Source organism: Alosa sapidissima, chromosome 1, assembly GCF_018492685.1.
Source record: "Alosa sapidissima isolate fAloSap1 chromosome 1, fAloSap1.pri, whole genome shotgun sequence".
NCBI lineage: Eukaryota > Metazoa > Chordata > Actinopteri > Clupeiformes > Clupeidae > Alosa > Alosa sapidissima.
In genome coordinates, this window is record NC_055957.1 from 9,104,489 (window position 1) to 9,132,301 (window position 27,813).

The window sequence follows — 27,813 nt, forward strand, 5'->3', positions numbered from 1 at the left end:
AAAATTACATTAGAATGTGATTGTATGGGTCCACTGAGTTATTGGTTCTGGTAGTTCTATTCAGGGCACTTTGGTGCATATCATTTAATAAGTGGACTTGAGCCAACTCTCATCCTCACTTGCTCTCCCTGTGCAGCAGGGAAGCTTCAAGGCATCAAAAGCCTGTGAGAGCGGCCTAATTACAAGCCTTTTGTCACTACCCCTGTGACAAGGTGCATTCGCACAATATCCATCTGTAAAGACAAATATTTGGCCCATCGTCAAAGCCAAGCCCCTTGAGTGTGCGCCTATTGTGTGGTGGAGCCTGAATCACATCACCTTGGAGTTGGATACAAGGCTTGGTGTGCCGTCCCCTGATGACTGTCCTGCGTTTTAATGTTGATCTCGCCTTGATTAAATGTTCATGAGCGCTGCAGTGCCGTGTTTCATTATGGGCATATGCTCGCCTCTGAGCTCATGTCACAGGCAGCTAGATGTGCTCCACTTCCTCGTGTCCTCCTGGGAAAAAATCTCCAACCAGGATCTAGGTCTGTCTCAACAAGTTACTGAGAGCGGGAATGTGGCCCTCGAAGCTCTATCAAGGGGACAAATCGAGAGGCAGCTCTCTGCTTCCTACCAGCCTGCCTTTTATAAAAACATCACAGCAAATTAATTTCAGTGTTAGCGAGCTTACTTTTGTTACAGCGGAAGTCGTTGAATTTGTTAATGTTGGTTCCCTTTTCACCTCAGAGCATTACACATTAATGCAACATTCTTGAATTTCCCCTGGGGATCAATAAAGTATCTATCTATCTATCTACATTATGAAAGATCACATATTAGTCAATATTATCAAAATGTTGAGTCTTCATTCTTTCCTACGGAATGATGTTAAACAATGACTGTAAACACTATTATGTGACAACACTAATATAGATTGTTTAAGTCTCATAGTGGATCTATATGGTCAGAGAATCATTTTTGTGTGTAAACTTAGAAGAAATAAACTCAAACAAGCAAACACACAGAGAGAGAGAGAGAGAGATGAGGGGTAAACAAAAGACACCGAGATCATGCCTTTACAAATTTATCTACTGAAGGTCATTTATTCCAGTGCAACTACATATGAGCAATGTGGCAGTGTACACAAAACTATGGTAATACAATTTCCAATTTTTTTTATTAATCATGTCCAGTTGGAATACAATCTAATGCCAGCACAGAGAAGTAGACTAATTTTACAAAACATCTCTGCTGTATCTTGTTGACTTGTTGATCAGTAATCATCTTGTTCTTTAGAGAAATGCTTGTCTTGGTATTGTGACCCACTGATCATTGACTGGTGTTTTGTTTGAAGGCTTTTAAGCCAGTACGGCAGGAAGGTACGATGCAAAAGAAACAAAAGATACGGTAAAGCTTTCAAGATCTCCCCCGTGTGTACTCTTAAAAGCCCTCACAGAGGACAAATACATACTTCCAGAAACACTCAATATGAAGCATGGCTCTGATTCAATATCCCTTAGTATAAAATAGATTACTTTCACCTAATGGGACTGAGCTTTTTCTGCTTGCTTAGTTTAATCAGAGTATGTTTTTTGAAATTGAATTTTGTAGTTACTCACTCAGTCCTCTATATCATCTTTATACAGACTGGAGAACAACAAATACCTACAACTCAGTCAACCACTAGGGTGTAGAATAAGGAAGTTGGGGTGGAATATTTCCCATTTTACTGAGACTCATACTGTAAACATAGTGCCAGTCTTTACCACCTGCTAGAAGAACATTTCAAAGAGGTTTGATTTATTCATTGTTCCACTGTCATTACATCTAGTGACTTAAATGTATTTCTCTGAAACATGTCAGTGCCGTTATGGCAGAGCCTCTCGGGCAACCTCTTCCTGCACGTACAAAATCACAGGACTTAAGACATGAGACCCCACCACAAGCACCCATGTGGCTATGTACATTTACCCTGGGGACATACAAAACCATTTCCTCTACAGAATCTATTTCATTTATAGGAAGGTCACAAAGATGGTCATTCTACAGATAAAAATAGAGTATGCCTCACTACACGCCAGCCACTTGGATCTCTCTATCCACTCACTCTGGATCACTTGTGAAATTACTCATTGTCTTCTGAGGGTCCCCTCGGATGGGCCTTGTACTACTTACATTTGGGTCACCATACTGGAATCGGTGACTGTAAAACTAAGACACTAGAGTGGAAACGTGGGGGTTTGGTGCAAATGGCGTGAGCACGTTGCCCTACACGGCACTTGATTGTGTGCCATTTGATTGATCCGAGATTCCCACATCCTTTCCAAAGTGTGCTTGCTATTCATGTTATTAACAAGAGGGGAAGAACAGAGATTTGAAGTCAAATCAGAGGAGTAATGCAATTCATAGTACCTGGGCCTACTGGGAGGAGCCTGCATGAGGATATCTTCAAATGTCTTTAAAGCTGAACATTACATTTAAGATTTGTAGGAATTTGTGCATCTTTGCACATGTGCTTTCCAATGTTGTTGAAGTATAGTTCTGTTTTGGTGTATGCATATATGCATAATTTGACATAACTCTACTGAAACTGATAGTTGCTTTTTTTTATGGGAACTTAAAATGAATACTTTGATGTACACCCAAGGCTGTTGTAAATTTGTGGACATTGCCATGAGACCTCTTACCCTGTGAATGCCATAAAAAATGCTCAAATAATTGTACTGACATCCCTGTAATTCATTCTCCATAGCTAACTTTGTGTTAATCTGCAAAAGCAGCAAAAATAAGCAATAGACGTTAACAAGGCTTTAAAAAACAAAACAAAAAACGATTAAATATTGCCCTAAGATGACTAAACTAAAAACCATGAGTTATCCAAAAAGTTAAACCCTGAAAGTTAAATAGAGTACCTCCACATTTAAAGCAATCAATATCAAAACAAGGGATAGAGAAGAGGGCAATGTCCTTCACAGACCTCTTGTTTATCCTTTTGCAGAAGCATTCAGCGATGTGATCTTTGTAGCTAGCACGCATCCATTGTCTCTTACAAAGCCAGTGATGTCATCATAAGGGTGCATCGCTAGGTCTCACAGTATTGCACCTCTAATCAGGATATCTGCAAATCTAAACTTATAAAAACATCCTGGTATAAAAGCAAAAAGAAAAAAACCAATAGAATTAACACAACATATCCCCAAAACCATCAAGTAGCCATTCACCACAAAGATGCACTGATACATGCATTGGGGCTAGGTTTTTCTGTGCCTACCATAGCCAAGAGCACTCCCATAGCCTACAATAAGCAGCCTTGCCATAATGCAAAGACCTGTGGAAGCTCTGATTTGTGACAATGAGGTTTCAGGTTAAATCGGATGATAATTAACTTTACATTTGTATGGCCTTCCTTCCTTTCTCCATTTACCCTTGTATATTTATTTATCTTTCTTTCTTTCTTTCTTTCTTTCTTTCTATTCTACCTTGTTCATAATCTGCCTTTCACTTTCTCTTTCTGTTGGTCTCACTTTCTTGCCTTTCAGTTAGTAAACATAGAAAATATTTTAAACATAGAGTAAACTGCATAATGGAGGTAATGGTAAACATCATATTAAGACAGCGTTCTCTGAAGAGGAATGTATCTGAAAAAGGAATGCAATGCTTGTATCAACAGTGTACAAAAAACCCGCTCCAAAATGTGTAAATTAACAACCCTCCACAATTTATACATTCAGGCACTAAAAAGTAACATGCCAATATATAACTAAAAAAAGTTAGTCGCATCCCCATTTTCCCTTTAAAAGAACAAGGGAACAGAATCCTTAAACTTGGCATGTTGTGTAAAATATCCTATGCAATAGTAATGGCATGTACTTCTTCCACCTCCTGCCATTTCATTCTCTCTCTTTACAAAAAAGCTAACTTGAACAGCCATACAATGGCCAAAACATAAACCATAAATCTACTATTTTTTAATGATTGGGTTAGGTCTCTTGATGTCGGTTCTCAGTTGTCGCTAGCTGTGTCTGCTTGCGAAAAGAGCGTCTGTGCTGGAGCTGCAGCAGCGTTAATGTCCGGTCCACCTGTGCCAGCGTGAGTGCCAGCGCCCGCCCCAGGGTCAGCTAGCCACTGTCAGAGGAGGTGTGCGGCACCGTAGAGGGGGACCGCCGGCGCCGCGAGGGGGTCCACGAGCGCTCTGAGCCCAGCGAGCCAGGTCGGTAGCGGTGCATGAAGCCGTCGAGGAGGTCCTGCTGCTGCTGGGTTATGGCTTGCGAGATGAGACAGGGCAGGGCCTGGAGGGTGCCCGTCACCGAGTCCAGCTTGTCCTCCAGCGTGCCGATGCGCTTGTCCAGCTCCTCGCTGCGCTCCTGCAGCTCCGACACCAGGTCGTACATCACATTTTGGGTCTGCGGAGTGAGAGACTGGACATCAGAACAGGGCACACAGAGCCAAAACATCCTTGCACTAAAAATAGCACACGCGCACACACACACACACACACACACACACGCACACGCACCACACACACACACACACACGCGCGCACGCGCACACGCACCACACACACACCCACACCCACACAGAGGTGGCTGAGAGAGATATTCTAATATATGAAAGTCAGAAAACCACAGCTCAAAGGAGACTCTGAGTTTTGGTATTAGAACCACATCCTTATGAACTTCCTTCCTTATGAACTGAACCATCAAGTACATAAGTAGTATAAGTATATACTTTTTGATCCCGTGAGGGAAATTTGGTCTCTGCATTTTAACCCAATCGGTGAATTAGTGAAACACAAACAGCACACAGTGAACACACAGTGAGGTGAAGCACACACTAATCCCGGCGCAGTGAGCTGCCTGCTACAATGGCGGCGCTCGGGGAGCAGTGAGGGGTTAGGTGCCTTGCTCAAGGGCACTTCAGCCGCGGCCCACTGGTCGGGGCTCGAACCGGCAACCCTCCGGTTACAAGTCCAGAGTGCTAACCAGTGGGCCACGGCTGCCCAGTACATGGCAAAAACAAAATCGCTGTTTACCTTAGCCAGGTCCACCAGGGTGTTTGCCTGGTCATTGAGCTTCCTCTGCTCCATCTTCACACTGCGAAGCCTGAGGGAGGGTGGGGGTGATTGGGGGCAGATTTGGGTGGGTGGGTGGGGGGGGGGGGGTCACCAGGAAAGAGCAACACCGTACTGTCAGGAGGACTCTAAGAGGGGCAGTGGGTGTGAAATATCTGACCTGCATGCAAGCATTCACAGTCCCCTCGGCCATTCTGTCACATGCAGTGCACACCGTATAGAGTCCACTCATCTGTCAGCTTAACATTCAGAAATGCTAAAGGAATTAGGTTGGATTCCTGCAGTGGACCAACCATTCACCAAAAGAAAACAAAAAAGGATGTCACAGGGCCTCATTCATGGAGGATGGTACATGAACCGGCAGACAGTCATGGTGCTGGCATACATGAGACCAGAGGGGAAACTTGTGGGAATGGCACAAGTGTATCCTCTAAGTCCTGTGTAAAACAGGGTAAATATCTGTAAGATAAAGAGGTACTGCATTACAGCGTGAGAATGAAAGAATGTCTGCCCCCCTCTCCTGCCCTTCCCTCTCAGCACTATAGGACCTCAGCTGTGCTCTCTAGAGCACAATTTGGGAATGAATCTTTCCTAAAAGTATATATACTTATACTTAAGTGACATATTGGTGGAAAAGTAGAAGCTTACAGTGTATCTTAATGGAGGACAGGGCCAGTATTCTTTCTGAAGCAAACTAAATCCTCCAGATCAGCTTGCATCTGACCATAAAAGACGCATGTATGGTTGTTCTTCAGTTGCCTTAGCATGACACCAGCAAAGGAGAAGAGCACCGCCATGAGTGCAAGTTAATATGGAGACAGTGGCAGCCTCACTGAGTTATGGCACATGTATGAGCACAGAAAACCTAAAGCCTGAAAATGTCTGTGATTATATAAGTGGTGCAGAGCAATGGAAAACTTCAATTCATTAAAAAACATGAGTGTTTCAGAAATTAAAATGGGCCCCCATATTCAAACCTCATGCATGTGATACACACAGAAAAGGAGAATGTGAGGGAAAGAGTAAAGGCAAACACCAGGATCAACAACTTACTTCTGAGCTCTGCAGTGATCGAGCGAAACAGAGACAGAACAAGAACACAGTTCAAGTTTAGAACCCCGCAACATTCAGTACACAACAACAGCCGGAGAAGTGTTCTACTCCTCACAATAAGCACAGGTCAAGGGTTAAGGAGGGGGAAAGGAGAGAACACGGCCGTCACGTCACACAGGAGTAGTAGATGAACTGTGCATCAGCTTTAAATCACCACCCCGAACAAAACCTAATGATAGGGTTCCAGGGTTACCTCAGGAGCATCATTTGTTTAAACATGGGTAGGCAGGTAGACAAGGTCAATCCATTATGTAATTATGTTTAACATCCCTCATTTTGCCCATAGTGAATTGCTGTTCTCTTGTTACATCACCCTAAGATGATACTTTTTAAGATGCTATCCCCGTCATCATTAGCACCATCAAGCTCAGCATTTTCAGCTACAGACGGTGTGGTCTTTATTCTGTGGTGTCATACTCACTGATGGATGGCCTGTAGAAACTTGCGCTGGTGTTTGCGCACTTTGGCGTGATCAATCTTCTTGACTAACTTTGTGTGTTTGTAGATGAGCCATGTTTCCCTGAGTACATTGGCAGCTGTGTTCTTAACCTTGAGGAGGAGATTGAACATGACATGTCAATACCTTATTGTAGAACATGGGGGGAAAACACTGAAATATAATACACATTAAATACAAAGCATGGTGCAGTGATGTTGCATCACGGACAAGTAGATACCCCCACTAAAATTGCATAATGGAGAAGTCCATATAGGGAAATCTAGAACGTCCAATCTGGCTGACTGTGACAGATCTTACAGGTGAGCGATAGCCAACCAATTATTTGACTGATAATCCAATCCAAATTACTATTAAAACAATGACAGTAGACATAGTTGGTTTTCTTCTACATTAGAGGAATTACAAAAATTCCATATTTAGGGTCCAACCCAGATCATTGTTTTAGATTGCTTACTCGTTTACAGAGCTGTGTATCCATCATGAAGTTGTGGACATGTTTCTCAGCCTTGGTGAGTTCCAATTTCCTGGCTACCACAGCAACCACTAGTGCAGTGCAACCAGCTCCCTGTCGAAAAAAAAATTGTCTTTTCTGTTATGGTATCCACTCAAGAAAATGTTCTATGAATGTGTACATAAAGAGGAATAAACGTTTTTTTAAGACTTCTGTAATTTAGGCTATGCATATACACTAATTTATACATGCATACCATACCAGATCTATCACTTTATATTTTCTGGTGATAAAACAGTGATTTCTTTGTTCATTAATCCTGATGGCTGGCAAGAGGAAACATACCATGATTCCCGTCAGCAGACACACGCCCTTGCCACAGTACGTGTGTGGAACCATGTCTCCATAGCCAATAGAGAGGAAAGTTATAGAGATTAGCCACATCGCCCCCAGGAAGTTACTGGTCACTTCCTGTTTGTCGTGGTACCTGGTACAGTGACAGGACAGACAGAGGACAACGTTGGTGTGAGAAGCAGAATACTGGAAAAGGTAGCCAGCGACGCAGAAGGCCATAATAAAGCCATCACCAAAATTCAAAAACTCAATTCAAATGTGAGAACACATTTTGCAGGAGCATCTGTGTAGAATCTATGACACTTCACATTCTAGGTGTAATGAAAACAAGAGAGGAAAGGCAGAAACAAAACAAATGACATCTTCTTGTCAATGTTAGCTGGGCTGAGGCCCTCCACTATGTTTTACAAAAAAGGCAAACTATTAACTATTTTATTTTCATCAATGTGCAACAGCTTATCTTTGACTGTTTTAACAGACACAAAATCTAGAAAAGAACATTTGCTTCATTTGGGGTGAAAACCTTCAAGCATCCACTGTGACTGACATAAAGCATAGGATGAACTGTGCTGATGACACAAAAGCATTCCCAAACAAATGGTGTCACACACAACCCAACAAAGGCTCAAACACCATCACTTTGTTGAGCATCAGAAATGGCAAGCAACCGTACAGAAGACCTGAGAGATAGGACATCTTCTGGCAACATTCAATTATCTACGTATTTCTTCAGTCATTCATTATGCCTAGTGAGGACAGGCCCAAGATGGAGACCTACAACCCATTTCAACCTTTTCACCTCCACCTCACCGGTGCACTGATGCACTTAGATCAATAATCTGTCCAAGAGGAGACAAGGGGATAAGGGTTCGTTACCGGCCATTAAACACAAATGAGTGCACTCTGAAATGAGGCAAATAACAGGTCTCATTGTGGTATGCGAGCATATTTAAAAGCAAACCAAGTTGCTCTTTGAGTGCGGCACAAGCAATTTAACATAGCAGAAGACTGCCAATGACCAGTCTGACCGCTAGTGACCCGCCATGTAAATTGGCATTGGCCACAAATTTGGATTTAATTAGGTGTGAAATGGTGCTAAGAACACCTGGAGCAGATGGTTCGCATTCGATTGGAATTTTAAAATGGGTCTCTAAAAGAAGCCTCCTTGGACTGTTCCTCCTAGACAGTTCACTCCCCACATATGATGTATCATGCCATTAGCTGGACCTATCTATTTCTGTCCCAGCCTGACACTGCAAACATGCTCTGGGAGAGTGAGAGCAACCTCCGTTTCCCTATTAAGACCAGACAGTGATTGGGAAAAAAGCCCAGTTTGAACATGCGAACGAAGCATTAGATACCAGACAGTGTCCCTTATCGAAATCAGACAGTGATTGGAAAAAAAGCCCAGTTTGAACATGCGAACGAAGCAGCAGATACCATGCAGGCATTTAAAAAAAATATCTCCACACCCTGCATGCTGAAATAGAGTCCAGTATATTGAGAGCCATGGGGAAAATGGTCAGGCCTAGAAGGTGTTAATGGAAGCCATCTTAGACACTGTCAAAATGGAAGCCCAATGAACACAAATATTGGCAGTGAGCCTTCCACCTATACGTCCCTACACTGTGGTAAAATAACTCCGACAGAGAAAAACCAGTTGAGTGCTGTAGCTTCAGCTTTTTTTGCTCGGGGCTGTGCAAAGCTACAGCACTTTAGCCACCAGAGCTACAGGTCTGGAGTCTGTACAATATGTATGATGTTCAAATAGTGAAACTGTGTTGCAAAATACCAGTCACAAATAATGTCAAACAAATGTCCTGATTTCATAATTGCGCCATATGGGGCTGATCTCTTTTGAAGCTGGTGTCAGATCTCAGAGCTATAGAGCTATGGCTCTCTGTCTATGGTTCATTGCTGGACGGGTTGTAACTTTGCTTCCTTGAGTTCCTGCCATTGAAGTCTAACAGTTTGATTACAATTGTTCAATACACTCCAACTTTCTCTATCACTGTGGGAGAAAAACACTGGTTAATTCTCCCTGTGATTTCATGTTCTTGCCTAGATCATGAACGTGGCATATGACGTCAGCTGTATGACGATGTAAACTGGTAAACTGGTGGAACTGTAGACATTATAGGATGCCTGCTCACAGAGCAAAACATGAGCTTTTGTCCTTTACTTGTCTTTTTGAAAATGGTCACATTTGTTCAAACTGAAACCACGTACAGGCATTAACTAAAAAACAAACAAATCAATTACAGTCTACTCTTTTCATCTATTTGAAAGATCCATTGGAAGCTAACTTTTACTGAAGGGGTTACTAACTAACTCATGGCCTCATCGCAGGCTGAGGGGTAAGGTCACAGGGTTAACATTCAAAGCTCTCAATATACTGTATGCAGTTCTGGCATAAAATGGAGAAGAGCTGGCACCACCTTCAACTTAGATCAGAATTGTAAGCAAAGACGGTCCACTTTACGGAATTTCCCTGAAAACCACGTGTGATTTGTTAGCTTGTGAAAAAAAGATATGTTTTGGGCAAATGCAGAATATTACAGAAACCAATAAGAGATAGACGCCGCAAGGGAAGAGATAGAGGGGAGAGCACAACAGAGAAAGCTCAAGTGTACTTGACTAGTGAGCCCCTTTCCTGCACAGTCAGGTGTTCATGACACTAGATCACCTGAATTTAACGCAACCGTATAAAAGTGAAAATATGTAGGAGGTAGACTGTTTTTTTTAAAGATCACTCCCTCTCATGTATTTATATGGGATGAGAGGTCAGTTCAGAGGCCCAGCAGATGACTGGCAGATGCAATCATGTGACATTCTGACTGCCATAAAATTCTTTCAAAAGCTTGTTAGCACTGAAAGAGTAAAGCTTTTTAGTCTATGATGCTATATTAATCATATACCAATACTCCAAGGGTATTTTAGGATCCACAGATTCTCACAACATTCACATACTCACACAGACACACAGATCAGCTCACCCTACACAACCACACATACAGAGACACCCACAGGCACTCACATGATAAATTCATGGACATTTATTGATGACAAACCTGGATGACAGACAAACTGTGACATTTCAAATGGACCATGCTGATGGGCTGCTGTTCATTGGTTAGCTCTTTGATGAGCGACTGAAACCAGGAAGTAAGTGGATGAGGTAGAGAGTTGTTAGCTTGGTCTCTTGCAGACTTCATAGGGTACCATCAAAGATGATGTACCTCCTCTCATTAAGATTGCCAAATGACTTGGACAACTACAATTTACGTATGTGACTAATTCGTGGGTGCTGCTGTTAAAGTAATCAGCGAGCCGTTTGTTATTATCTGTGAATTGATAACTTAAGACCAAATTACAATCACACATATGTTCTCGCAGTGAACTGTCCGTAGCAATGTAGGCCATCCAAAATCAGAGAAAATCCTGGACAGCTAGCCTTACATGTCCACCAGATGTCTGATAGCGTGTATTCCTTCTGTCAAATGTGTAAGAGAGAAAATGTGAAGATGTTATCAAGGAACAAAACAACAGACAAGAGGAAAACACTGTTTGGTGGCATTTATCCAGTAGTCTCAGGCCCATTTTAGCTCCTGTCAGCTAATGAGGTGAGAGGCAATGGACATAACTAGCACAGCCATTTGGGGCATACAGCGTCTCTGCAAGACCCCTAAACAAAGCATTTCCATTCCCCCACCCTCTAGACGCATTCCAGACGGACTCCGTGCTGGTCCAGTCTCACTTCGCTCTACCCTGAGGCTGGCCTGTGCACTTACAGTCGTAGATACGGAGAACAGTAGCAAGTATGACCCCCCCCCCCCCCCCCCCCGCCACCACCCCCAGCTCTGCAGCACTTAAAGTATCGCCTCTTTACAATCATGTGCAAAAAGTAAACATGAAGACCATCATGCTGTTTCATTGTTTACCGCAGGTGAGCACCCAGCCTATTTTCAAACCATGTATGAAGCATAGAATGGAGAAAGGAGAGCTTTTACATAACACTGTTCACTGCAGTCCTTTTCAGTCTGCCTGAGAGTTTGTTCTAAAATGGACAGCATCACCCTCACCATTCGTTCACATGATGAAATGGCATGAACCATATAATATATTCATATCTATGTGAATGTGCGTGTGTGTGTGTGATGGAAATATTGAAATGTTGATATAATTCTGACAGAGACATGGATCTGCCACACATTTTACATTATGAGAATGTTGAGAGTGTAGTGGTGTTAAAAGCAGTTAAGACAAAACTAGACCAAAACCATGAAGCTTTTGATTAACATCTTATTCTTCAAATAGGTCTCTGAGGTGTGAACACATTACTTGTCTCTAATAATTGGTTTAGGAACAACAATAATAGCAAGATACCCTGCGGCCTGTTTGTGAAGGTGATTTGAAGGAGCTGCTCCATTTTAGCACGAGCTCCCGCCTCCTCCTTTATGTCAGAGAGCCGTTGAAAACGAGACACTTGATTTACAGTGCTGCTCAAAAATGATAGGTTTCCCTACATCGAAAGTGACCAAGAGCATAAATACATTTTCCATGTATGTCCATCTTTCTCCTTTTTTTGAGGATGGTGCCACATTTGCACATGGTTTCTTTTAAAGTTTATCTGTCGTTTTTGCGATTTCTGGTATCCCGCGCCCTCCCCCTTCAACTTTCAGAGTATCAGTGGCACCAGCTCAATGAACAATGGTAGGGTTTTTTTTCCACGGCTAGAGAGCGAGGACTCACATGGTATCCCTATGGAGCAGCATAGAGGGGAAATAGAAAGTACAACAGTGAATTAAACACACACAACACACACACACACCCACACACACACACACACACACACACACACACACACACACACACACACTTATTGTACACAAATCCGCATGTGTACATACACACACACACACACACACACACTCTCTCTATCTCACTCTCTCACTCTTTCTCTCTCTCTCTCTCTCTCACACACACACACACACACAGACACACACACACACACACACACACACACACACACATATATACTCACACTTTACTTTGTTTCACACACATTTTTTTTTAAATGAAAGCAGGCTGGCCATTTAGCGTGCACTTCTGCAGATGGCACCAGGGGCAGGGTAGGGAAGGGGGGGGGGGCAGTGCATGGAGGTCATATCCTGTGACACCTCAACTATGGAGTGGCTAGAAACAGGCATCTCTCTGGCCTCTGGTGACGCATGGTGAAGACTGCTAAGTGGTAAGGTGAAGTAGTGACTGGCAGCTGGATGGAAGGATGGGGAAAGTAAGCACAGAAAGACATACTGCGAAATTGAAGGGAAAAAAAGAAAAGACATTCGCCATTTCATACTTCACCTACACACACGCGTGTGTCTGCCCATGACCGCTGAAATGAATCTATTTCAGGTGAGTAACATGATGCGAAATCTTTTACAGGTGACCTCTGGTTTAAACAACGCAAAAAGATTATTTAAATGAACGCTGCTCTTCAACGCCTCTGCTGGCTGAGCAGAGATCAGTTTCAAATCTGCACCATGCCCCTTGAGATGAAACATGATGAAGAGATGGGCATCCTTGGGGCTGTTCAACATTACCAAAACAAACCATTCAGCAAACAAACAGTTAGACACTCATGAATTATTGATAGACTGCTAATACAGCATACAACACAGGAGAGGACTTTTTTTTAAAAATGCAATCAACGGCTGGATGAGACACAACTACAACCATCCACCCGTTCCACCACCACCTCCACCTACTCCCCCTTCACTTCCCCTTCTGGAGGCGGTAGCTTTTCATGTTCCTGAAGGGGCAGAAATGAGTGCGTGAGAGGTAGAGGTGGAGGTGGAGGGGGGTGGGTGAACGAGAGAGCCGAGAGGAGGAGAGGAGAAGGGTGGAGAGATGGAGGGGTGGTTGGCGGTTCTGTGCGTGATGGTGGTGGTGGCGGTGGCAATGGTAGCCAGTCAGATCACGGCGGAGAGTGGAATGGCACATTGGCACTGTACCTCTCGCAGACGCGCACCGTCCAGGCGGCGATGATCCAGGAGGAGATGCTGAAGACCAGCAGCACGGTGCCGGGGCAGATGGTCATGAGCGTCTTCATGACGAAGCGCGTGTTGAAGTTGATCTTGTTGAGCGCGCCGATGCTGCGCGACGAGGCGTCCGTGAACAGCTTGCTGTGCAGCAGCATGACGCGGCCGATCAGGTAGAGGCGCAGGAACATGGGGATGGACAGGATGATGTCCACGTCGGCGTCAGCCACCGAGGGCACGTAGGTGAAGGCCAGGCGCGCCGTCCACGTGAAGACGTACTGGCCCGGGATGGGGTGGATGGCGCAGACTAGCAGCTCCAGCACGATGAAGAAGATGCGCTCGTACGTCATGGCGATCCTCCAGTCGTCTGCACCGTTGTCCACCATGAAGAGCTGAGAGGAGGACACAGAAGGGTGCGGGGGAGGGCAGTGAATAAATGGAATAGTTTTAAGGCAAAATGTCACCCTGGTTTTCTCCATATAATATTTTTTCTCATTCACATAAATTTAGAAGTAGCACTGTGACATAAAACTGGTACTCTATTCATATTTCATTCCACACACCATAACAGTATTACTGTGAGCAACATATTTCAAAGACAGAGTATCCTCAGTGTCCTTCGGCCTTTTTGGTCTCACCTGGATTTCCCGGGCATGGTACATTATAATAAGACCAAGCAAAATAACAGTGGAGAGGCTGATAAGGCATTTCAGTGCAAATGAATATGAGGATTCCTGCAGAGAGAGAGATACAAACACACAAAATGAGAGCAAGGTAAGAGCCTCAAACAAAGAGATGACATAATTCACTCATACTTCACTAATTAATATGGATATTGTGGGTACATATACGTCATGCTACATAGGTAGTTGTTAAATGACATACAGTAATTTCCCTCCATTAAGGCATGCTGTCTAAACCATCTGCGCCAGTGATGGCTTACTCCAAGGGGGGCTGTTCCCTGATGCAGAGAAGCACTCCAACTTGCCACACTAACCCTCTGTGCCACTTTATTAGACGAATGCCATATATAATGAAAATCAAAAGGCCATTACTCCACAGATATATCTGTAATGGACTGCGCTGTACGCACGGACAGGACACAAGACAGAATCATGGCCTCCCTGCACCGTGATTCCCTGGAAAGTGTCCAGGCTCAGTCAAACGGCCGGTTGAAATATGGCCGTGTACAATGAGGAGTGAACTGTAAAATGTGGAGTCTGCTTGTGGCTTGCAAACATTTACCCCCCCTCCCCACCACTATCGCTGTCCCCCACTGGTGCACTGCTCTCCATGAGCAGGAATACATCCCGGCTGCTGGGGGAGGTGATGAATTGGATGGTTTATATGCTAGTGCTGCACAGCTGTGTGTGGCCCATACATCAGAGCAGTAGTGAGCTGAGAGAGAGAGGCTGTTCCCCAGACTCCACGGCGCCGGTTTGAGTTTTAGATTTTATTTTATGGATTAGCCTTTAGTCCTTTTGGCCAGTTAATATTGTGTATTAGTTAGTATGGATTTAGTATTGCACGTTGTAACAGTTTACTGCAAGTGTTTAGGGGTTGCAGTGAGTCACGCAGCACTAGGGAAGCAAACAGAGAGTGAGCGTAAAAACACATTGTGATTTCTCTTGTAGGATCCCTATCCAGCGTTTCCCATACATTGACTTATTAGGTGGTCAACATTGACCACCACACAATGATTTTTACAGGTTCTACTAAATTGTGCTTAAATCTGGTTAGCATCATAACCACGCTGCGCTAATGTGTTAAAAACTGTTAATCCCAGTTACACATACATTGATATTCAAACCAAATATGAAGAATGTATATTGTTGTTAGTTTAACATAGATGGGTTTGTTTATGGATTGGAATCAATAATGATTTCACTTAATTTCACCAATAAAATGACACTGGTACAATGCTGCTGGATTCCCCCTTACTAATACTAATGGGTTGTGTGAATAAATCAGAACCATTTCTACAGCAGACTTTCAAGTAGAGCATCTACTTATATACTACTTATATACATCTACTAACTAGTTTAATTTATATAGTATATTTAGCATTTTGTTTTGTTAGTTTTTCTTATCTTCTACTGTCTCTATTGTACAGTGGAGTTTGGTTATATGTTTATACTTATTTACCATTTCTGTTGCATGTTGTGTGTGATGTCTGTATGCTACTGAGACCTTAAATTTCCCCTTGGGGATCAATAAAGTATCTATCTATCTATCTATCTATCTATCTATCTATGTAGTATCTGAAGTTTATGATGATCTTGTGAATATTTGCTCAATTCTGAGTGGCCATGCTGAAAGGAGAAGGTGTCCTGTCTCTTCTCCTAATGCTTTTGGTTTAGTTAGTTTGCTTTGAGCAAATGAGACCATATTGGCTTTGAAAAAAAATAATGCCCAAAATGAATCGTATTGTAGCCAGACTTCAAGACAGCCAATGGAAATATGTTGGATAGAAACACCGGGCTTTCCTAAATATATATTAAAAATATATGTAGAGGGAGAGGTGGTTTGGAACAGTTTTATGATTCAATGCAATTCCAGGAAATCCTCATGAAAATGCAAGTGGTGCTTTTAGAGCGAGTGACTCTCGTTTGTCATTACCAGAAAGCCTACCCATTAGGGGGCTTATTTTTAACAATGAAACTAGACTGCTCCCCTGATCTCCCCACACCTCACCTCTGATGCCTTTCAGGACACAATTATGTGGGAAATTGTTTTGAGACTCCCTTGTGACATAACATTGAATAAACTAATTAATTCACCTGTCATTAGTCTGAAGACTGCCATCCTAAAGCTCCTTTTTTAAAAATGTATATCCTACCCAAGGGTGTGAGAACATGCAAAGTACCCTGTCATTACTATTGAGCCAGGGTAACAGGCACTGTTTCTCATAACTAAATCCCTCTGTTATAGAAACACACCATTTCATAACAATCTGCCAATGTCAAGTGGGAAGAAAAATAAATTGATATAAAAAACTCGGTTGTGAATCGGTTTTGATGCAAGCTACCAGTCTGACCCGCCAGCAGATGCCATGTTATATTTGTCAGCCCCAAACCACTGAAAGGTCAAACGATGCTTGTGGCATCTCCCTTATGTGCTGTTCTGCAGTGCCAGTTTGAAAGACCCTGTGGATGTTCAACTCATCAGCCCAGAGCTAATTAAGACTCAAACACTAAGCATATTAGCTCTATTACACTCAAAGCTCTTGTCTGTAATACTGTATGCATGTGTTCACAGAGCATGATGGCATGTGTGCAAGGTTATTTCATGATGTATCGCAGACTGTAAGTGTAAGTTGGAAGTAAGTTGGATAACTTTAAATGTATTTAGAAAATTGATATCACCATGTGTTCCCCTCAGAACACCTATAGATACATTCCTATTTACATCAAATGTTTTAAATAATTGTTCATTACTTACCTTAGTATAAACCCCCCAAGATAGTTCAGTCTCTGTGACCATGACAACAATCCCAAACATGCCAAATATCAAGGCGTAGTCACTGAGCCGCTTGCGCTTCTCAAACAGGGCCCTGCGGTGGCCAAGCTTGTAGCCAATGTCCTTGTTTTTCTTTTGCGGCGCGTTCCCGCCGCCCTCTCTGACCAGGCTCTCGTTGGACGCCTTGCTGCGGTCCTCGCCATTGCCCTTGGAGACCACCACCTCCAGGCCAGAGCTGTGCAGCGTCTGCAGCGGCTGGGTCTCCGAGTCGTGTTCCTCCAGGTTGCGTCGTGACGACGCCAGGCTGCCCAGTGGTCTCACCACGCCCCCATTGTACTTGCAGCTGTTCATGGCTATCTTAGGCAACGAGTGGCTGCTCGCGGAGACTGAGGGCTTGGATCCAGCATGGCTCAGCGTCGTTCTCTCAGCATTGACCTGTCCACAGGAGAAGACAGAGAAGAGCGGGTCAGAGGCTACTGGACTAGAACGCTGCCGAGACATCACTGATCTGAGTATCTACACCCTGACTGTACAATATGGCAACAACACATAGTAATTTATCCGCTGGTGGGTTATCCTTGCCCTGCTAAAGTCTTACTAATACCAAAGTGCATGACATACGTGCAGTGGTGTCTCTTGAACAGTGGTCAAAGAATGTTCACAGAGATAGCCACCAAGGATATGCTGATACTCAATAGCAGTTAAGTTAATTAAAAGTTCATTCAAGAACGTCAACATTTGAGACCCCCTTACAATAGCCACAAACTATCCAAAAGAACCCCTTCCTGCTCCTCTTTCCCTTCTTCTAAGTTGCAACACAATGGAAACGTGTAAAGCCATTGGAAGCCATCATCTGACACTGTCTCGTTTTATAAGAATGCATCTAAAGGTTAAGCATTGATGAAGACTATTGTACACAAACCTATTCTTACATAGGTAGGTCTACCTTTCCCGCCATCTACCCCCCCCCCCTCCCTCCAGAGGCTCAACATGTATCGAATAGCAGGGATTTGAACATCTTAGTAAACATCTTAGTATGCAATGCTATGCTACCAGCTGTACTACTGGCAAGCCTACAGAAGATTTCAAGAACCAGCATGTCTAGCCAAAATTCAATTACCTTAGGGTTCATCCAAAATTACAGTAAAGGTTAATTGATAGTACTTGCCCTTGACATGTATTTCAAAAAGATAGCAACCAGGGATTCATAACAAATGCAGATGTATATAACAGAGTGGACCATTGTCACTGTCTTCTCATTTGTCTATATCATAGATTCAGAGAGGTAAAATACCAAAAATGTTAAATAGTATGAAATTGTGTAGTAAAATACACAATTATTCCAACATCATATACATTACTTTATGTCCCTAAATAAACAAACAAAACAAAAAGTAGTCCATGTCTACCCAAGAGCAATACACTGTAAGTCCATTTACTGTAGTATATTGTGACTTAACAACACCTCCAAAGGGAATCTAATTACTAGATCTGATTTTTAAGATTGCCATATGAAATAGATTAAGAACCTCAAACAGCAGATTTTTTATAAAGATTTTACATTACATTATATTAAGCAGACACTTCATGACCAAAGTGACTTACATATGTCAGCTATATTACAAGGGATCACATTGTCCCCGGAGCAACTTGGGGTTAAGTGCCTTGCTCAAGGGCACAACGGTGGAAGCCGGGAATTGAACCGACAACTTTCACGCTACTGCATGCTGGCCCAGCTCCTTAACCACTACACTACCACCACCCCATATTAAAGCATGTAGTATGCATTACGAATTGCATGGGCAGAATTTGTAATGATTATTCATATATACTTCAAATCTGCGTTTCCCTGTCCTCTGAGAGTGCTTCACAGAATATTGCATGTAAATGTGAATGGCACAGCGCCATTTGAAAGCGCTGTAAAGGGTTAAAGGCCACAATGCCCTTTGATCGCAGCTGGGCCCCTGCAGTCTCCTTTCATTATATAATCAGAAAGGGGGTTACTATTGGAAACAGGGAGGTTGTTAGCCCCTGGTGATCACTGGATATGTTCAGGGTGATATGATATTCAGGTGACGTAGTGTGGCCATGCTTTTATGATGTGATTCAGCAAAAAAAGCTTAAAAAAAAAAGTGTATTTCGGGGGAAAACAACAAACATAAAAAGATTTAGAGAGTAGGGAAGCTCCTTTCAGTAAGATGCAGTCATTTGTCTCCTCCTAAAACACTGTGTTCTCTGGAGATACATGGCCCGCTTACTAGAAAGTTCTCGGGTAAATCAAAAGCAAGCGATTGGGGGTGCAGGTGCAGGCCCTGAGGTTTTACCATTCTACTTTCAAAGGGACCATGGCACAGAGCAAAAACACTGCCTTTACTGTGCTCACTTCAAATGATCTTTGCAAATTTTTGGGGACTGAAAGGCTCACTGGGGCTGGTCAATATTTGGGGATTATAATCCCTATTAGATACATCCTCAATTAGACACATAAACTACATCTAATCACCTTAATAGTAGCATTAGTTCCTGGGAGTGATAATGACTTCAAACGCAGCTGAGATAACGACAATACTGTAGAGGATTTAGTTTGACACTATTTGCAAAGGACAAACAACATTTGAAAGAGTTAGAACTAAATAGCAATTGTATTTCAAAATGTTTCAGCATTAAATTACACCCTGGATGAAACCACAGCCCGAAGCTTCTGGCACACCACCCAAAACTCTGCCTGGGTCCTACCGACACGCTGCACTGCCAACTGATCTCTGAGAAGTTTCAAAGCAGGCTGTTCAGCCCTGTCTAACTCATTTCTGTTATACATGGCAGCCTCGAAACCATCCACATCAGCCTTTGTGGGTTGTAGATGACAGATTGCAGAATTATATAAACATAGAACTAAAGAAAAAACATTGACTTGGTGCATCAGCGTCATCAAGGAGTTAACAAAACTCATCAACTGAGCCTCACACATTTCTGAAGACTATTCCATATGACTAGAAGAAGGGTGGCACGTTTTCAAAGGTGAGACAGTCAGGCTGACTGCACTGAATCATAGTAAAGGTTTAGAGTCTACTCTACATTCCAGAACAAGGGCAAAGCACACATTCAGACAGGCATCAAAGGTGTTCACCAGAGACATTTAAGCTTGATACAATCTAGAGGTTTGCCTGCTCTCCTTTGTGAACAATTTGACTTGGTGTTCAGTTTCAGTTAGAAAAAGTCTGTTGTTTCTATGTTCCAGCTTACAGAAACATTACTGTAAATTGTACATCAGCTATCCAACACATTGCCCTGTAAAATACCTAATTATAATTCCAATGGTGCAGAGGGTGTACAACAGCCTGTAACATATCATGTGTTTATTCCATATAACTGCAGTCCGCATTTCAAACCCAAGCCACTTCTTGACAAATTCATTGAGAATGAAGTTTCCTTGCCACAAAGCTGATGAACGTAGAAAACATTATGTAGCATATTGAGCGTAAAGTACAGGTTTACACAATCTGTTGAATTCACTGAATCTTTGACAGGTCCATATATTAATGTAGCCTGGAAATCCAGACCCAAATCTAGAAAGATTTAGGATCTGGCTATGAGTAATGAAAATGGCCCAACTCGAGGGGCGGCACCAAGCATGCATTTAAAAATATTACTGCACACAATTGGATAACACTACGACCCATGTTTACTGACTGATTCCGGACGTAGCAGCGCTGTCGTCTGTTTAGCTCGGCTCTGGCCCGCCTATATCAGATACACTGATGTGATTGGTGCAGCTCGGCTCCAACAGAATGGGTAATGAGCATCATTACTGATTGCCAGAGTGACTCGCTGAGCAAATCCAAATTGTGCTCTAGCGAGAACTCTGGATTTCCCGGGTAATATTAATGAGTTCTTGCACATCCATCACTTTTACTTTGCCCATTTATATTAAGCATTATTTCATCCACTTGTTATTCTACAGTTTTACTGTTAGTTTCCACACAAACATTCGCCCCAGAAAGACACATACAGAATGACACTGGAGTTCCCAATAAAGAACCTCTTGCAACCTGCAATGCGCATTAAAGAGTACTTACATATGAATCACAATGGCAACAGCAATGTACCTTTCACATCACAGTGTCACTCCACCCAGGCACATTATCACACAGTCCACAATACTGTAGGCTATTGGGTTGCACTCTGTGTCACAGGATCCTGTGAGGGTATACATTTCATTGGTGTTGCGCTATCACAATTGGTTTGTCATGTCAGTCTTAGCCTCAGTCACTATGATAATGAGTAAACGCAGTCATCATATAGTATGGCCGACATTGCCTAAAAAACTGTACCTAATGTTATGAGTATCACCCCCAACACCTACAGTATTCAACGCCATTCAACACACTTCACCTCTGACCTGTTGCCTATTCCCATTCTGATATTCCAGGCCATTAAATGTCATGGGCCGCATAGTGATAACACTCCTTCAGTAGCTAGAGCTGGCCAACTGCACCCGGCCTCGTAAACCCTGCCTGCCATTCGGACGGCAGGGGAGCAGCTTTCCACCTGCTCAATTGCAAGACATCAACCTGCAGCAGGGTCTGGCAGCAAATGGTCAGGTTATAAACAAGTTCAGCACAGTCCTCAATACTGGTACTGCCACCTGCCATGCTGAAACTCACTAAGAGATGTGTGAATAAATGTGTGCGTGACTAGACCATTTACACAAGTCTAACTTAGTAATGGGCTGTATATTTGTAAAAGCCCCTTTGGAAAACGTTATGCCTAAGGGAAAGGGAACGGAGCCCTATTTGGACCCATTTTAACTGTAACAGTTTAACTGTCTACTTAACAGTCATTTCAAGGAGGGAGCATGTGATAAGTTAAGATGGAGCTAACTTATATTAAAACAATGAAGAACCAAAAAGAAATGCCAATTAAAATGGCTCGTGTAAAATAACTCCAGACAAACCTCCAGGCCCCAAAAATAGGCCTACTGCTAACCTCAACTATGCCAAAAAATCACCAAGGTGTTACTGCCTTGTCTCTATTTGGGATAACAGATCAGAAAAGAACCAATCTAAATGTTTTAATTATTTTGGGGTGTGAAAGAAAGAGAGAGAGAGAGAGAGAGAGAGAGATTTCTCAGGGAATGGACATTTGAGCTACGTTTAGTTGTTTTTTTTTTAAATGTCTTAATTAACTTTGACAATAGAGTGATTGTTAATTCCCCGATATACACGTATCCTGGTTAAGTGTCCTGGCTGTTGAGCTAGCCCATGTGATAGGCGTGGCTTGTGATAGACGAGTTAAATCAGTTTGTAGGTTACAATACCAACACAGACCTAATTCGGGTGAAGTGGGTAGCCTATACCTACCTTTTGTTTCTCTGATCGACTCCTTCGCTCTTCTTGGTAACGACTCTCTGGCCACAATTGGTTGCTAGATCCGTATGGTGGGCTGCTGTTGCTGCTACTGGTTTCAGACGAGTTTCTCACCAGTCGACGTTCATGTTTAGGTATCTGGTACTGTTGCCGCTGTCGTTTGCTGACTTTCTCGTCTAGTTCATCAGTCTCATGGCCACTGGATTGCGGATTTTGTGGGAGCGGGTGGATATGCAGTCCGCGTACGTCCTCTTGCCAATGTTGTTGCAGTGGCGGTGCTTGGTTATTTCTGCACCGCTCTCCCGCGCCTTTGGTGCAATAGTTGATAGGCAGGCTGCTCCCTACTAGTAATTGTCGTTGAGCGCGCAATTGAGGCTGTTGCTGCTGCAGGTCGCGAGCCGGAGATTCAAAATATCGCTGATTCGTCACCGTTGGCTCAAACACATTAATCTGTCCTTGACATGAGTTTTGTGTGACTGAGTGTGAGGATGTGTTATTTTGTTGAAGCCCTGTAGCGCTGCACTGCTGTTGCTGCAACAATTGCTTTTGGTCTCGCTGCTCAAAAACCCCCGCTTTCTGTTGCGCAATGTCTCCGCGCTGGTAATTAGCGCTATACTGAAAATTCTTCGTCGTACTAGGATTCTGCGAAAACAGAGGCGGCGGCAGGTGAGAAGGGGAGGGCTGCGGGCATATGTGGGTTTCACGCTGATGAGTATGGTTCGCCTCCGTAGAAAAACTGCAGTGGCGGCTCTCGATAAGGAACACCTCCGTCTGCGTTGAAGCCACCGAGGCTTCAGAGGTCTCCTGCGGCCGCGAAAGGTTGGTTTCAAATGGGCATCCTTGGCGTGCAGGTTGTGGAACAATCTCCTGACTTGTCAAATACGGGGGCTTGCCGTACTGCAACTGACGGACGTGGACAGCCTGCGTAGCTGACTGATTCTGGCAAGGCAGGTCATGGTGGTTTTGATGATAGGAGGTGGTTGATCGTTCTCTCTGCGATGGAGGAGGGGGTGGCAAACTGAAAAGGGGTGCGACTGAACTCGAATTTCCTTTTTGAGAAATCGCTGGATTGCTCTGAGCGTTGCGTTGTTCTGCGTCGGGGAATTGGTGCTGCTGGACAGCTCCCGCGTATCGATGCCGCATCCCCTCAATAGCCGCGTCTTGTTGTGGTCGCTCCTTTGCCTTGTAAACCTCCGACACCCGTTCATAGCGATCAACCCCAGATGAATCGAACCGGCTCATTTCATTGGTAGATTTCACCAAGACCTGCCTCATAACGTCACTCCCTGGCTAAAACACCGCCTATTGCTCCTTACCTTCGTAAATTTGCCTTACATTTAACTTAAAACATGTACGCATCAACGCGCCAGAGAATGTATTACATTTTTAGTACATTAATAATAATAACATACAAGCACAGACAGACTGAATGATAGGTTTAAAGTTTTATCTGGCTATTATGACCAATTTCCCTATTTTAGCTCTTGACTATCACATATATTTGCAGCATGCTATATGCTGCAGGTAATGTCTAAGTGTCTTGTAACACTTCTTGTAATTACTCTAACGATGCTGATCTAAACACTAAAGTGGAGAACACATTTGTTTGGACCCCACGAAACAAATGCCACAGTGTCTGAAGGACCTCTGAAGTTCGAATATTTTTAAGGTCTACTACAGTGCTTGTGCATTAACTGGATGGCATTTTGTATATGTATGATTAAGAGGTTCGTAGGAAGTTATCTAGTCATCGGGTGTGTTTATTAGACTACAAAGGTACTTGTACGACTTAAATATTTAATCACATCGAAAGGTTTTGTGTTACAGATACAACATGGAAACGGACGCATGAAGATCCTCTTGATATTCGAACACTTTTTCATGTCTAGATAGAGGTGGAACAGCTTATTTCTGGAACTTCTGGTCAAAGCGACATCGACTAACACTGCATAACTCTCATGCGTAATGGAGAACTCTCCATGGTGCTAAGAGTATCATGGTTGTAAAATAGCTGTATATCATTACAGTTGTAAAATAGCTGTTACTGCTATTGATGCTGTGGTTATTGGAGATGATGGAATCGGTGTGTGTGTGTGTGTGTGTGTGCGTGCGTGCGCGTGCGCGCGCGCGCGCGCGCGCGCGCGAGTGTAGGTGTGTGTGTTCAAGACCATAATCCCATGATGAAACAATCAAATATCCTCATATTAGCCATCCAAGAACACTACACTACATTGACAGGGGAACGTTTTTGGCAGGATTATCCCTTATGAATCTTGAATGAGTATTCAGTTTGAAGGGGACATGTAGGCCTATGTCTCCACAGGGTTTATACGCAGTCATATTAGGTTAGACATGGACGTAAATACAGAGGAGAGGCTCACTGGATAACTGCAAGAATAACTAAATCATTACATATGTAGCACTTAGCGGTATTCTTTAACGAAAATAAGTATAGTCAAGGTCTACCCTACTTTGATCTCAAGCGTTTGCCATCATGACCAGAATTATATTAGGTCATTGACATAGAAGTCAGTCACTGAGCCCCTTTGCTGCAGAAACTTGATCATTTTCACCATGTATGATGGTGCCCAAGTGAGAACCGTTACGTTTTTATTTGCTATTTGGATTGCAATGTTACATTAATTGTTGAATCAAAGTCAAAGAATAAGCAAGACTCTGGCAACTGTTATCCAATAGGCTTACTTCCTAGTTACTTTCAATTGCTGAATAAACGAAAATCAAACGGAATCCACCAGAAAGTACATGCATGAAATAATGTCTCTGTCTGTAAGAGTGTGTGTTTGTCTGCTCGCCGTTGTTTTACGTAATCATACTGATCTATGTGAATACGGACAGAACAGTCGTGGCCAACAGTCTTGATCATCAAGCTGCACCTATATCAGCAATGCGGCCTATAAAACACGTGACAAAATGCACTGGCACTATGACTAATTTCAGCATGGATTATAGAGGTGCAGGGGAGGAAAGGTCGTGTTTTTTGGAGAGGACCGATAACATGCTGCGCGGTAATGTAACAAAGCATGGTTTTCTGATAGTCATTTTTAAAATTATTGTAGTTTATTATTTGCATAACCATTGTCACAACAGTTGCATGTCAGTGGTGTGTAGCGCAATATCAAGTCCAATCATAGTGTGCCCGTGCCACAAAATGACAGAACACACACAAGCAATTCGAGATGAAAACAGCTGCTCAGTGTAGTGGATTTCTGCATAGCACAAATTTAAGCCTATCAATATTGTTCAGATCGATTTATTCTTCTAAAAATAGCAACACACGCATAACCAACACGAGATATACTCAATATGCTGCACACTGTCGTCTTGCACCCGATGCGATTCCTTAACACACCAAAGAAAAGCTGAAACAATTCGGCCTTCTTGATCATGCCTATAGTCTATCATGCATGGCCCAGGCCTGTTATATAGACAGACTGAGAGAGAATACTGTCCCATTGATTCCTTGGAGGCATTTGTCATAAGGAACATTTACCTCGTATCTGTAGTGAGAATGTTTCATTACTTGTGGCTTGTCAAAACCGAGATGTTCTTATTCACTCTCCACAAAGGAGTGTTGCTTTTGTCTGTAGCTATGTATATCTCTGTGTAGGAGTGTATGGAGTTTGCTCTCTTTCTCTCTCTCTCTCGCTGTGTGTGTGTGTGTGTCTGTATGGTGCTGTGGCAGAGGAAAAGGCAGGCATGCCATTTGGCTTACATCAGTTGGTACCCATTCATAAATACTTTAGGTAGCCTAGTTGCCTTAACAAATAGCTATAGAAATGGCCAACCATGCATTACAATAAATGTTCTGGAAACCAGAACTCGATGGAACTGTTTATTTTAGAATCAACCGGAATAATCTTCAGAATAAACTAATAAAGGTTTCCATGTTTATTTCCATACTGAATGTGAGATTTTGAGAAGACATCAAGGTTTTAAAATATAGTGTCTATTGTAACTGTACAATTAATTAGCATACTATCTGGCCGTAAGGAGTGGCTTTTATGGCATAAAGGTTGCCTACAAAAAGGTCAGGTTTTGCTTACCCTATAAAGCTGGAAGATTTCCTCTGCATCCAGGACATCAGTCTCATAAATGCCCACCAGACACGGGATACTGGCAATCACAGGAAACCACAGGGATTTCCTTTAGTCGTACACGTTTCCCTTTCACATGGCATGCTTGACAACCCGGTACTGCAGGAGGCGTCCAGTTTGCGGAGCTTGTAACATCCTGATGTGCAAACTGCTTCTTCTCACATGTGGACGGGGAAAAATAATTATTATCCAGCTCATTGAAATGGCAAATCAAATTTCAAGCACCGCATCGCATAGGTAACTATGCCATTTGAGGCACGGAAAGAATAGTAGGTGGGAATTAAAAAGTGATGTCCTTAGACTAAGACACAAGACTAATGTTCTGAGAAATGATCGTGAATCGAGAGAGGCGGCGTAGATGACCTTGTGACGTGTTGTAAATTGATGGGGGGGATCCCTGGTCTATTTTTAGCGCTTTGGTTGTCGAGAGACAGGCGGGGGTGGAGAGAAAAGGTGGGGGCGCGGGGGTTCCCACTCAGCCTCCAACTGCAGCGAGGGGGAGAAAAAAACCCTCTTGCACACATTTACACAGACAGAAAAACGGAAAGCTTACACTGATCTACGGACACTTTCGGAAATACAAAGGAAAAATATTCTCAAATTGGAATTTCTACAATCATAGTGTCCCAAAAAAAACGTCAAAAATTTGAATTCAAGCTGTTGTTGGGATTTTTTTGGCATATTCCCACCCTGTATCCACACTACCATTGCAATATTGATAACGTAGTCTGAGTCACGACCAAGCGTAGACTACCCTACCTATTGTGGTCGCCTATTTTAGTGTGCACATGTTTTTTTTAAAAACCTAGGCGTTTGCAGCAGAGTCAAATGCTTATTTTGTAACATTAGCTTTAACATTTATTGGGATATCACAGGAGGATATTTAGACATTAATACACAATAATACAAATCCTTAAAAAAAATACATGTTGTGGTTGTTGATATGCAAGGATATTATTTTATCATTCATCTGATCATGATCATCTATCATCTTATATCATATATAAACAACATGTAGGGCTGAGCAAAACACTGTCCTCTGAGAATATTGTACACAACCCTCTAGCAACGTATATCTCACTGAAGACAGACACCACATTGCAAAATATCACGACTGTGGACACAGGAGATGAGACCACTGAGTCACTCAAGAGAGAGGATGGAGCTCTGAATGAACTGGCTACGGGCATATGCAAGGCATTGTCAGATTTTCTTAAACAACATTCATGATGTAGAATTTCAAAGGTGGTAAGTGCATGGATTTTATTGACATTTTTATAGAGAGTTGAATCTAAACCACAGCATTTCTCTACCACAATCTTTTACACAGATTTTATGTATTTCTTTTTTTCAAAGAAGACTCAAGGACTTTAATCCTCTAGACCACCTTCGGGCATC

The 27,813-nt window shown here is 42.9% G+C and overlaps 1 protein-coding gene across 3 annotated transcripts; it reads right to left on the minus strand.

The window, feature by feature from the left end:
* Positions 1-1,080: 1,080 nt before the first annotated feature.
* kcnn1a (potassium intermediate/small conductance calcium-activated channel, subfamily N, member 1a) lies at positions 1,081-26,416 on the minus strand. Of its 3 annotated transcripts, none has more exons than XM_042107451.1 (10): positions 26,365-26,416; positions 16,917-17,369; positions 14,114-14,209; positions 13,449-13,867; positions 7,423-7,564; positions 7,081-7,191; positions 6,588-6,715; positions 6,107-6,115; positions 5,015-5,084; positions 1,081-4,385 (listed from the first exon to the last, which is right to left on the minus strand). In XM_042107451.1, exons 2-10 carry the CDS (start codon positions 17,283-17,285, stop codon positions 4,101-4,103), a joined length of 1,629 nt encoding a protein of 542 aa, XP_041963385.1. In that variant the 5' UTR covers positions 17,286-17,369; positions 26,365-26,416; the 3' UTR covers positions 1,081-4,100. The 3 variants fall into 3 exon arrangements, with proteins under 3 accessions (XP_041963385.1, XP_041963371.1, XP_041963376.1); XM_042107437.1 differs by lacking the exon at positions 26,365-26,416 and adding an exon at positions 22,295-23,468; XM_042107442.1 differs by lacking the exons at positions 6,107-6,115; positions 26,365-26,416 and adding an exon at positions 22,295-23,468.
* Positions 26,417-27,813: the final 1,397 nt, after the last annotated feature.

Coding starts and splice junctions, on each gene's coding strand:
- kcnn1a (XM_042107437.1), bottom strand. CDS start 23,443: ATGCGGCATCGATACGCGGGAGCTGTCCAGCAGCACCAATTCCCCGAC. Junction 7,565..13,448: donor ACGGTGCGCGTCTGCGAGAG/GTACAGTGCCAA, acceptor TCACTGTACCAG/GTACCACGACAAACAGGAAG. Junction 7,192..7,422: donor GTCTGCTGACGGGAATCATG/GTATGTTTCCTC, acceptor TTTTTTCGACAG/GGAGCTGGTTGCACTGCACT.